Raw genomic sequence first — 13,307 nt, forward strand, 5'->3', positions numbered from 1 at the left:
CCATTAAGCATCAGCCTTTGGCTCAGGTCATTATCCCAGGTCCTGGGATGGAGTCCACACTGGGCTCCCTGCTCACTGGGGAGTCTGCTTTACCCTCTCCTTCAACCCCCCTTCCATCATGCTCCCTCTCTCTCTCTCTCTTGCTCTGCACTCTCTCTAAGTTGTCTTTTTTTTTTTTTAATTAACTTTTGATGAAAAAAATGTTGACTTTAAAATGGAGTCAGAGGGAACATACATAATAGTCAACTGAACAAAAAAAATACTCCAAGGCCTCCGTTGGCCTAGGACTTATGGTCAGGGCATGTACTCATTGAGAGAATAGTGAGCGATTGAGCACTTTCACATTCTCCTTTTTGCCAAGTGTGGCATGGAGGCTCTCTTGAGTAAATGAGCTCATAGTAATGGGAAGTAGACACAGCATGTGTTTCCTGGTGCATTAGACTCTACATGGAGCTCGAGATAAAAGCATCGTTGCAATGCATGGGTGAACAGTGAGTAGAAATTTTGTATGGTTAGCTGTTGGAAGACCTACGCATCACAAGGCGATGGGGCAAGAAGCGAGCGCTTACGGGTGTTGAGTCGTACTAGGAACGCAACATCCAGAAGTGCTTTCTGGGAACACTTGTGTTCTGATAGCAGGAATGCAAGGCTAAGGCAGGTTGGGGAGGCGAACAGCCTCGGCTCAGCCTGTGCGGGGTGCGCTTCCCGTCTCACGCCTGTCTCTGTGTTTTTTTCTGTCTCCCTGCCCTGCAGTCCCTGCTCAGCATCCCGGGCTCCCCGTTCCTCTCCCGGCACAACAGCAAAAGCAGCATCTTCAGCTTCAGGGGGCCCGGGCGCTTCCGCGACCCGGGCTCGGAGAACGAGTTCGCGGACGACGAGCACAGCACGGTGGAGGAGAGCGAAGGCCGCCGGGACTCGCTCTTCATCCCGATCCGGGCCCGCGAGCGCCGCAGCAGCTACAGCGGTTACAGCGGCTACAGCCAGGGCAGCCGCTCGTCGCGCATCTTCCCCAGCCTGCGGCGCAGCGTCAAGCGCAACAGCACGGTCGACTGCAACGGCGTGGTGTCCCTCATCGGTGGCCCCGGCTCGCACATCGGCGGGCGGCTCCTGCCAGAGGTGAAAATAGATAAGGCAGCTACCGACGACAGTGTAAGGAAGTAAACGCATAGACCGAGGCTAGGCATGGCAGTCTCTCCCGCGCCCTCCTCTCTTCTCTCCGGCTGGCCTCTGGCTCCCACGCTCCCTCCCCCACTCTCAAGTCTCTGTCCCCACCAGCGCCGCCCGCTTCTGTCCTCTCCCTCCTGCTCTGTTTCTGTTTCTCTCTTCCTTCCCTCCTTTTCCCATTCACTTTAATCCCTGCTCTGTCCACCCCCGCCTCCTTCTCCCTCGTTTCTATTGCCCTACCCCATCAGCTCCTTGCTTTCTTTTACCTCCTTTTCTTTCTCCCCATCTTTGCAAGTCTTTAGCAGCCTACTGTTTCCCTCTCCTCACCTGCTCTCACTGAATGCCTCTGGCCAGCGGATCCTGCCATGATGGAATGAGAATTGCCACCAATGACAAGTCTGAGCCGGTTTGGAACTACCATTGCTTCTCTCCCTCCCACCTCCTGTCCCCATAGGGAAACAGCCTGGAATTTAAAGCTCTGATCTTTCTGTTAAAAAACAACAACAACAACATAGCTCAGAATAATTGTCCAAGTCTTCTCTGTAAGAAGGAGGTGTGATTTTTCCAAAGAGGAAGGTGGATGCCTGGTGTGGCAATCGGGAGGTGTGCATCAGGGAAAGCCAGGGAAGGAGAGGTTAGGGAAGCCAGTGCAGAACTGGAGCTAGACGTTCAAAAGGGATTGAAATGGAAATAAATCCAAGGAGGGAAAAGTGGGAGGTTGGGGCAAGAACACATGGTGTATGGGGGAGGAAGGAAAAGGGAAGCGAAAGATGAATTTTAAATGTAATCAAATGTCAGGCTCTGGAGGAGCTGCATATAATAGCTTCATAAAATCACTTGTCTAGGGGGTTGGCTAATGGCTCCCCTCTTTGGGAAAAGCCATCTCTTCACATTTCTTTAAATTCTAAGCTGTTTATACCTTTTTTTTTCTAATTTCAAATTCTTATAACCTCAGTGATCCTAATCCTCCGTGCCTCTAACTCCCTAACTTCCTTCAGTCCTTCCTTAGCTGGCATAAGCTCCTTGAGACAGCATGCCAGTCCGTTTTGTTCTAACACTTCAGTTTCCTCTAACACAGCACGGAGACAGCCTATCCTCTAATTAGCATGATGCATGCGTGGAGGAGAACTGGACAGTCAAGGCTGGAATTACTCCCAGTGATCTGTTTGTAACATTTCAGGACAGTTGTTGACAGATACAAACTCAAAGGCACTTAGGATGTGTTTACATGGTCTTTTCTCTCCTGCCTTTTTATTTAATAGCAAAATACCCCCCCCACACACACACACGTTTGTTTAGCTCTTTACAAGCTACAAATTACTTCTACGTTCGTTATTTAATTTGCTCTGAATCAAAATTTTCTGTAAGGCTGACCAAGTGGAGGGCATTAATCCTGTTTCTAGATGGGGAAGTAGGGCTCAGAGGGTTTGGGCTCCTTGAGGCCCCCACAGCTCATTGTTGATAGAGCCAGAGTCTTAGGGAAAAATCAGTCTTCTCTTTTTTAGTGAATTTTAATGCCTTCTTTGTTTAGTCATGTGGCCATTTTTCTTCTAGAAAACTGTTTCTTTAATATAATAGGAACAATAATAATAACAACAAACAGTAGTTCCAGAATCCCCCCAAAACCAGATAGTTGGCCAAAATAGATGTTACAGATGATTATCTTTCCTTTAAATATAATTTTGGATAGTCCCTAATTCTATATCTAGAGGTAAATCTTTAGGCTCCATAATTAGTTAATATTCTCTGAAAAAGCAAGAAATTTTATCAGTAGAGAATGAGGGATGGGTCAGCATGGACAGTACAGTTTGGGCAACTCAAATATTAAGAACCAAATTAAAATTTGATATTCTGGCCGCCTTTTTAAATACTTCGGCCAAATAATACATCTTGCTTTTTCTTTGAAAAGAAGGTATTAGAAAAGGTATCCAGAAAGGAAGAGATTGAACTTCAGCTAAAGGCAGATGAGCACGTTTGCTCATTGGTTTTGTTTTGGGTTTTTTTGCAGCTTCTGTTATAATGTGTGGGGGGGAAATTTGAGAGGCAGTTGAGCAGATGGCTGTCTGCACCGCCTCACACTGTAGCCTGCGGAGTGCTGTCTTTGGGTTTTGGGGGGCCTGCACACTCGACACCCTATAAAGACGTAGGGGATTCATTCCAGTGGTCCCAAGCGATGGTGGTGACAGATTTGAGGATTCCCAAGGCCAGGAGAGCAGATCACAGAGTGGCAGGAAATGAGGTAGGCAGGACTGTTTCATTCCCAAAGCATGCATAACTAGGAAAAGCTATTTCATTAGAAGCCATAAAGAAGCACTTCTTAGCTACTAATGGTGTGACAGTCTACATAAGTTATAGTAATAGGCCAAAAAGACAAAACAAAACAAAGAAGACTGCATAGAGCTTGTGTATAGGGTTTGGTATGATATCAGATCTATGGAAAGACCGCCTACAGAGAAAGGATGACTGACTTGAAGTTGACAGTAGTTGCCTTTGGGAGGGGACATTATAGGTGACTTTTTCTCTTCCTCACACTTTTCTGTTTTCAATTTTCTACAATGGGCGTAATAATTATAGCCACCATATATTGGGTTCTTGCTATAGTTACGCTCAGCACTTTATATGCATTTAATTTCTTATAACCGTTGTGTTCAGTAGGTGGTTTTATCCTATTAACAGGTGAGGTTCAGAGCCTTAGTGACTTGTGGAAATGGAGCTTGAACCAAGGTCTTCCCACTGTCAAAGAGAACTTCCTGACTGCTTGAATATTAGCTTCTTTGGGAAATGGGAAAAATTTGTATCATTTATCTTAGAGGGAGGCAATAGATTCCTGTTATATGCAGCCCAGGCCAGAGGAGCGGCGAATACCACTATAGGTCAGGATGGAGCGGTTCTCACTGTCCAGGCATTTGGGATGAGTCCCCAGTGGATTAACTTGCCTTTACCTGAACCACTAGAATGCTTCCATGGTATGCTCATGCTTTGTGGGGTTGCGTAGGAGCTGCTGAGGCCCTCAAGCTGGTCTCACTCAGGACTGATGCTTAGGCTATGCCACATCTGTATTTTTTCCTCACACTCAAGTTAAGGAATGTAATATTCTCAGGGCGCCTGAGTGGCTCAGTCGATTAAGCATCTGACTCTTGATTTCGGTTCAGGTCATGATTGAAGGGTCCTGAGATCGAAACCCACATTGGGCTCCACGCTCAGCAGGGACTCTGATTCTCTCCCACTCCCTCTGCCCCTCTCTCTGCTTGTGCATACATGCTCTCTCTCTCTCAAATAAATGAATCTTAAAAAAAGAAAGAAAGAAAGAAAAAATATATATAATATTCTCTGTGGGAAAAAAGATATCTGGGTTCACTCATTAGAGTTTCATCAGAAACGATTTCACCTGTTTATTAATTATTCAGTTATGATTGGTGATTATTTTTCAGTAGTTTGGGAATTTTCACTTTTGCTTTTTGCTGAAGCAGAGGGTGAGGGGACATTCCCATCTCTTCATCCCTAAGCTGGAAAAGCAGGTGAGAATCTCATCACTCATAGAGAAAGCAGGTGCTGCTGACAAATCCAGAAATCCCAAGTAACTCAGAAATCATGTTGTGCTAGCTTGCAAATACACATGCACTATCTCATCTAATGCTCACAGCCGATAGAGCCTACTCTTGTGTACATTTCACTGAGGAGGAAACCAAGGCTTAGAGAAATAAAATGACTTGTCCAACATCACACAGTATGTGGTAGGCTCAGGGCTTGAACACAGGCGGTCTGACTCCAGAGCCCTGGCCAGTAACCAGTGCCCCACACCAACTCTGAAGCCCAGGTTTATTTACTGATGTGATCCTGGGAAATTAACATCACCACTCTAAGCCCATTTCCTTATCTGCAAAAAAGAAACAAAAGGACCTGTGCTATAGGGCTGTTGCAAAGATGAAATGTAATAACATTTATAAACTGTGGAGCATGTTATTTGGCCCACTCTTGGTGTTCAGAAGGCCAGTTTCCATTTATTTCCCTATACTTTTTTGGCCTTCTTAGCCCTGAGAAGTAGACATTAGGATTTCTCCTGAATTGCTTGACTTGACAAGGGTTGCATTCCTCTAAAATCCTAAAGAACCTTTGAGAAGAAGCAATTATTGGGCAATTGTTTTAAAGCAGATTACTATAAAAATTTGAGGAAGGCTTAAACAGGAGATAAATGGCTAGGTTCTAAAGCTACTTCTAAAATGCTCTAAATTTTAGTTCCAAGAAAGGTGCCTGCCTGATAAATTTCCATTCATGCATCTCCATTGGAAAGCAATTTAGTTGCCTTCCGTGGGCAGATCTATAGAAATGTGGGCAAAATCTTCCATCTACAGGTGTCGTAGGTCACCTCTCTGAGAAGGACAGCTACAATTCAGGAAGCTAGAAGTCAGGGGCTAAATGTCCTAATAAACTTTGCATTTGGGTTGAGAGAAACGGAACAAATTTGCACTGAGTTTAACTTTAAAAGAGTGCAATTAAGGTTCTCTCTGGCTTCCCCTGTTACTGATAGTTTTACATGAAATCTCCTTAGGGCCGGAATTCTAAAAAGGCAGAAACTCCCGCCTTTAAAACGTTGTTAATTCTTCTCTTTCCTCCCCAACAAAGTAAAACAAAACAAACAAAAGAAATAAACACCTCCACTTACAGGAATTAAAAAATGACCTGAAGAGGGAAGGGAAAGAGGATGTGAGCTTCCCTCTGGCTCTTGGGTCTCAGCGTCCCTCCCTCCCAGGTGGTAAGTAGCTGAGCCAAGAGCAGAGACACACCTCCCAAGCGGATTCTGGAAATCCGTCTCTGCAGCTGCTGGACATGGGAGAGTTTACTCCAGCATTCCTTCCCTCCAGTTAGCTAGAATCCATGGTAAAAAAGCAACAACCAACCACCCTGAAGGGGAATGCAAAAAGGGACAGCCACTTTGGAGAACAGTAGCAGTTGCTCAAAAAATTAAACACAGAGTTACCATATGATCCAGCAATTCTACTCCTAGGTAGAACTGAAAACAGGTGTTCACATAAAAACTTGTACATGAATATTCATACAATCATTATTCATGAGAGCCAAGAAATGGAAACAACCCAAATGCCCATCAACTGAGGGATGGATAAATAAAATGTGACACATCCCTCTTATGTAATATTATTCAGCCATAAAAGGGAATGAGGTATTGATATGTGCTACAGCATGAATAAATCTTGAAAGCATGATGCCCAGCAAGAGAAGCCAGGCACAAAAGGCCACATAATATCTGATTCCATTTCTATGAAACACATAGAGAGGGAAATCTGTAAAGACAGAAAACAGATTGTTGGTTGCAAGGGGCTGGGTAGAGGTGGGAGTAAGGATGGGCTGCTAACCGGTACTGGGTTTTTCTTTGGTATGATGGAAATATCCTGGAATACGCTGTAAATATACTACAAGCCACTGAATTGCACACTTTGAAATGGGAATTTTAAATGTTATGTGCATTTCATCTCAGTGTTGTAAAAATTGAAAAGAAAGAAACAATAGCCTGGGCTTTCAGAGCCAGCTTCCACAACTTCACCTACGGAAGAAAGATTTCAGGAACTACATCCGTCTTGGATTCCTGTACACCCTGGTTTTAACAGACTAGACTTTTTTAGGACAGATTTATTTTTCTCTGGATACTGCTATCTTAGTCCTCAGTTAGTGTTTAGCACTTTTAAGTAATGTTCTTCATAGGCATTTTAGTTTATATCATCCTAGGCGGTTAACAGTGAGGAATGTATGTTTGCTCCCTGTCTCTCCATGAATTGCTCAGATCTGATGAATACTGACAATGAGCAGACCTTATATGAAAACAGGACTTTCCCCCACAACCTGCCCAAGAAACCAACCCCCTTATCAATGATAAACAAGCCAGGCAGCCAGCCAGCTATCAGTCACGCTTGCAGGAAGCCAGATTGCTGTCTCTAGCGACAGTCCAGTAAGTTAAACAGTAACTTCTTTAACAGTCAGCCCCAAACGGTCAGGACTTGATTGCTAAGAGACTTCTAAAGCTTTGTTTTTGCTTTCAACTTAGGACCACCAGAGAAAGCCAAATAGGCATCCCTAATCAATCACCTAGGATGCCCACCTACAGCTTCCCTGTGCAAGCCAGCTTGAAATCAAGGCACACCTGAAGTCTCCCTTATTCCATTCTAAAGCTTTCCCACTCTGCCTGCCTTTGAGTCTCTGGCAAAGTACACGTGATGGTGTCTAACTCCGTACATCCAGCTCAGAATAAATTGCTTTTCCCATTTGACAGATCTTCATTTATTTCCATACCACAGATAACATCTTTTTTGTATTATATACACACTCTGTATTCCATATTCTGTTTCAGAGGAATTCTGCATAATCAGTATTGCAGTAAAACCTTAGGTAACCATCACCAAAGAGTTACCAAAGATGTGGGTACAAGGACGGTGGAGCACGAGCCGTCCCACCTGCCGAGAATTGTCTCTGACACCCCTTTGTACAACAAGACTCCCAGAAAATACCCTTTCCTACTCAACACCCTCACCTCTCTGAGCAACATCTTCTGACATGTAACACCATAGATTTGTTTTCTTTCATTTTCAAGCACTCATACAATATATATTTCTTATGCGGCTTCTTTCACTCAACAAGGATGTGTTTGAGATACACATCTGAGATGTGTACACATCTGATACATGTTTGAGATGTTCTTTCAATAGTTCATTCCTTGTTATTGATGAGTACTTCATTGCATAAATACACTCTCATATGTTAGTCTACTTTCCTACTGAGGGACATTCAGGTTCTTCCCAATATTGGGTAGTTATCTCAGAAAGAAATTCCTGGGTCATATGGTAAAGGTATGTTCAACTTTATAAGAAACTGCCACATAGCTCTCCAAAGTACTTATACCATTTTTTTTTAATACTCCAAGCAACAGTGTATTAAAGTTCCAGTTGCTCCACATCCTAGGCAACATTTGGTGATGTTAGTCTGATTTTAGCATCTTAGTGGGCATTAACTGTATCTTACTGTGCTTTGAATTTGCATTTCCCTGCTGATTAATGATGATAAGCATCTTTTTGTGTGTTTATTGGCTTTTCACAGATCTTTTATTAGTCGCTTAATTAAATCTTTTGCCCATTATTGATTTATTTTTTATATAAGTTCCTTATCAGAAACATAAATTTTTAATTTTGATGGAATCCAGTGTATCAAATTTTTCCTTTTTTGTTGTTTTTTGCATCCTGTCCAAGTAATCTTTGTCAGTACCCAAAATTGTGAAGTTATTTTCCTTTTGTAAATTTTACAGTTCTGGGTTTTATATTCAGATCTCTGATTCAACTCCATTTGTGTGTATGAAATTAGATAGGAGTTGACTTGGATGAATATCTAGTTTTTCAGTACCGTTTGTTAAAAAGACTTTCCTCTCTCCATTAAATTGACTTGGCACCTTGGTCAAAAGTCAATTGATGTTCATGTGTGGGTCTGTTTCTGGATTCTCTTCTGTTCCTTTGGTCTCTTTGTGCTTATACCAATACTACACTTGTTTAATTACTGTAACTTTATAGTCTTGAAATGAGATAGCATAAGTCCTCCAAACAAAAAAATATTTTAAAGATTATCAAATAATTTCTTAAGAGAATAATTTGCTATCAAATGTTTTTGAAAAGATTATTTACCTATTCTAGATCCTTTGTGTGTCCTTATGAATTTTAGAAGCATTTTCTGTCAGTTTTTTTTTTTTCTCAGAAAATCCTAGAATTCTTATAGTGATTGCACTGAATCTATGGGTCAGCTTGGAAATAATGGACATCTTAATTATATTGAGTCTTTCAATCTGTGAATGTGGTATAGTTCTCATTTATTAAAGTCTTCTCAAGTTTCTCTCAGCAAAGTTGTATACTTTGTAGTGAACATCTTACCCATCTTTCCTTAGTTTTATTCCTTGGTATTTGTGTTTTTTGATACTGTTCTAAAAAGGTATGATTTTAAAATTTTTTATTTTCAACTATTTTTTGTTGCCAGAATATAGGAATGCAGTTGATTTTTGTGAATCAGATTTTTTTGTATCTCATTATCCTGATGAATTAACATATTAATTCTATTATGTCTTTTTTTTTTCTGATTCCATAAGGTTTTCTACATGTACAATAATACTTTCTGTGTATAACAGCAATTGCACCTTTATGCCTTTTATTTATTTTTCTTGCTTTATTGTACTAGCTAGCACTTGAGATACAAAATTGCATAGAAATGATAAAAGCAGACATACTTCCTTGTTTCCATTATTAGAGGAATAAGATTTAATGTTTCATCAAGAAGAATAATGTTAGCTTTAGATTTTCATAGATATTCTTTATCAGATTGAAGCTGCTGCATTCTATTTTTGGCTTACTAAAAAATTTTATTATGCAGAGGTGTTTAATTTTATTAAATGTTCTTTTTCTGCATCTGTGAGATAATCAGATCACTTTTTTCCTTTATTTTGTTAAAGAGATGAATGATATTGACTTTTTTCCTAATGTGCAACTATCTTTCCTGATATAAACTCTGTTGGTCATGATGTATTATCTTTGTAAATATTTGCTTATGTTTTCTTAAGGATTTCACATCATTGTTCATGAGGGATATGGGCCACTAATTGTCTTTTCATGTGGTGTTTTTGGCAGGTTTAATATCAGGTCGTGTTAACTTTATAAAACAGGTTGAGAAGTAGGCTATCTCCTCTATTTTCTGAAGGAATTGATGTTAATATTGGTGTTGGTATTATTTCTTCTGTATATGCTTGATAGAATTCACTGGTAGAGCCATCTGCACCTATATTTCTCTCTCTCTCTCTCTTTTTTTTTTTTTTTAAAGATTTTATTTATTTATTTGACAAAGAGAGAAATCACAAGTAGGCAGAGAGGAAGGCAGAGAGGGGGGGGGGGAAGCAGGCTCCCTGCTGAGCAGAGAGCCTGATGCGGGGCTCAGTCCCAGGACCCCAAGATCATGACCTGAGCTAGAGGCAGAGGCTTAACCCATTGAGCTACCCTGGTGGCCCTATATTTCTCTTTATTGTAAGGTTTTTTCAATTGCAGTTTCTAATGTGAGCTATTTAGATTTTCTATTTCTTCTATCAGTTTTGATAAGTTGTGTTTTGGTAAGTTTGTACATTTCATACAAGGTAAAATGACATGAAGTTGGGTTTGTTTGTTTTTTTTTTTTAGTTTAAACCACTTAGATTTGGGGCTTTATTTATTATCATATTTATCTTATACTTTGATATAAATATTGCACAGAAGATTTCCATCTTACAATGGTTCGACTTAAAATTACAGTATATTCTTATTATCCTAATAATGCCTGCAGGATTTGTAATAATGTTCCCATTCCTTTTCCTGAAAATTATCATTTATGTTTTCTCTCTTTTTTTCTTGATCAGTCTTGCTAGGGAAGTATCAATTTAAATAATCTGTTTTTAAAAAACATTTGCCCTTTTTGATTGTCTGTGGTTTGTGCATTTACTAATTAATCTCCATTCTTATTTTTATTATTTCCTTTCATCTACTTAACTGCACTTTAAGTTGATCTTTCTCTAATTTCTCAAGGTGAAAGCTCAGAGCACTGATTGTATATCTTTTTATATTCTAATATAAGCATTTAGCACTGTAAAATTTTCTCAAACCACTGTGTTAGCTGGATCCCATAAATTGTAAAGTATTGTTTCCATTATCCCCAAAGTATTTTCTAATTTCCGTTGTGATTTCATTTTTGATCCATGGATTTTTAGAAGTCTGTTGTTTAATTTACAAATTTAAGGGAATTTTTCTGAGTATCTTATTATTACCATAAGATTTTTCAGTGGAATCAGTTATTTGGATCTGTGGTAAATGCTCTTGCCTATGTAAAAAGGTGACATAATGACTTTCTCTTTTTACCCTCTGAAGTTCCTTAAGTATGGTCTTTGAAATTTCTTTTTCTTGGTGTCTTCTTTCATTTCTTTCTTTTCTGAAACTGAAGGTGTGTTCTGTAACATGCCTTACTCTGGAACAATTTTAACATTATAGAAGTTGTCTCCACATATCCCTGCTACAGTTTATTTTAATTTTATATAGAAAGATATAAGTAATAATTCTTCCATCTTAATATTAAGTTTGGGAATAAACTTTTCTTTATGTGGAGTTTTTAAATCCAACTTAAAAATTATTATAGCTCTCATATAGATACCACTAAATATTAATCTAATGATTTGACTATGTCCTTGAGACAACATTTTTATTAACTTTAAGGTTAATGTTATTGAAGTCTGAAGAATTCACATCTTGTCACATCCAGCAAGTCCAGAAAACGATAAGAAATACTTAGATCCAAAGCAGTTTTAAATGAAGTTTCATCTTTTCTTGATGAATCAACCAGTCCATCAGATCTTACAGTACCTGGGAGTCAGCATTATGAAAATTATCTACCATGTACTACAAAGAGCAGCTCAGTAAAAATCTAGAAGGAATAAATGCCAGAAACAAGAGTATCTACTCTGTGAAACCTTTCTGCCTTCATTTTTAGATGATTTTCATTGTTAAAATGGAGTCGTCTAATCTGATTTATTAGGTGTCATGAATACCAGGCTGGCAATTGCACCAAAAAGTGGCTTTGATATCAAAGAAATAGATCTTATTGGACTTGAGGAACAGGTCATTTCATCATTGTTACATATTCAGGTGTTTGTATAGTAATACAGCCAGGAATTCCCAAGGAAATCAGTTCTTTTTCTTTTCCATTTCTTCTGTAGCTCTGCCAGACAAAACAAAACCAAACCCTCAGGTAAACCAAATGTCTGAATCAGTGAAACAGTTTGATGAAACACTGTAATAAGATAAATTATAATCCGCCAGAAACTTTCTTTTGTAAAGTTCTTAAAATCTAGTTATACCTAAGGGCAGAAAGCCTTTCTGATGGAGCTCTCTAGAGACTTTTCAAAACAGCTAGAGTCATTCTGGTACTGATCAGACCTACTTCTCTAGCTTCCTACAGGCATGTATCTTCCCTGTGCTCTGAGAGATGGTGACTGTCTCTGCCCTCTTATCTTCACAGTGGAAGGGACAGCCAGCATTACATGGATGACATGTTACAGTGATTGGTGTGGTAACTGAAAAGCTAGCTTTTAAGCCACTGCCTGAAGGTTAATCTAACGGAGTATATTCAGGTTGGCACAAAGAGCACAAGCAAGGGTCAGTAAGAAACACTGTGCTGTAATCTCCCACGGTAGAGCATGTAACAAATATTTTGTGTAACAGTCTGATGGTGTTTTCTGCCCTTTTTGTGTGGGAATTTGAATATCTCAGGTTAACTTATAAAGTAAAGTTTTATCAGGACAAAATAAACATAGATATAAAATAGTGAGACCCTTACCATACTTCTTTATAGTGCCTTGGAGGAGAATTAGGGTAGAACTTCAGCTTGCTAACATTCAGTTGGGCCCAGGTCTGATATTTGGAAGCAACAGTTTGAGAGAGCAATGGTGTCTCAGTGTGATCAGGGACTTGGCCCTTAATGAAATGTCAAATGGAGGTAAATTCTACTTATTTTACTGTGTAGTCCAATTCTAGCCAGATGCTATGGATACGAGACTGAGACAGGAGAATTCAGGTTCTGCTTTGGATGTTGTTGGCCCTGGAGATCAGTCTTTCTGTTCCATGCTATGAATTAACCAGATGAGGTGCTTGGGTCCTAGCCAGATGCTTTGGTTCATTGTAGATTTGTACAGACTTCACCTGGTCTTGTCATTTTTAGAGCTAGGATGATCCATAGTCATGTTTTCTCCTACTTTTTGAGGTGAATAGGAGTGTAGGAGCAGAGTAAAAGGTATCAGGAAGAGCATCTGTTTCTGCTCACACTCTGGACCGTCTGTCCAGTAAGGCCCAGCTTTAATGTTTGTAAGACTTTACTCACCCGATTCACTATTTTTTTCCAGGCTACAACTGAGGTGGAAATTAAGAAGAAAGGCCCTGGATCTCTCTTAGTTTCCATGGACCAACTGGCCTCCTATGGGCGGAAGGACAGAATCAACAGTATACTGAGTGTCGTTACAAATACACTAGTAGAAGGTATGTGCCCTTGATGTCGGTCTAAGCCGCCAAAATCTCAAATGTAGTGTGTGTGAT

At 40.0% G+C, this 13,307-nt stretch overlaps 1 protein-coding gene across 6 annotated transcripts in view; it reads left to right on the top strand.

Annotated features, from left to right (window-relative positions):
• The window catches only part of SCN8A (sodium voltage-gated channel alpha subunit 8), a 181,270-nt gene that overhangs the window by 116,057 nt on the left and 51,906 nt on the right, over positions 1 to 13,307 (top strand). For 5 of the 6 annotated variants that reach the window (XM_082741346.1, XM_082741347.1, XM_082741344.1 and 2 more), the window contains exons 12-13: positions 754 to 1,116; positions 13,118 to 13,250. In XM_082741346.1, coding sequence (XP_082597472.1) covers positions 754 to 1,116; positions 13,118 to 13,250 — 496 coding nt within the window. Of the gene's footprint in view, positions 1 to 753; positions 1,150 to 13,117; positions 13,251 to 13,307 lie in introns of all 6 variants that reach the window. The other variant, XM_082741349.1, reaches the window with a different exon arrangement.

The sequence above is a fragment of the Mustela nivalis genome (genome assembly GCF_964662115.1).
Source record: "Mustela nivalis genome assembly, chromosome: 7".
Classification (NCBI taxonomy): Eukaryota; Metazoa; Chordata; class Mammalia; order Carnivora; family Mustelidae; genus Mustela; species Mustela nivalis.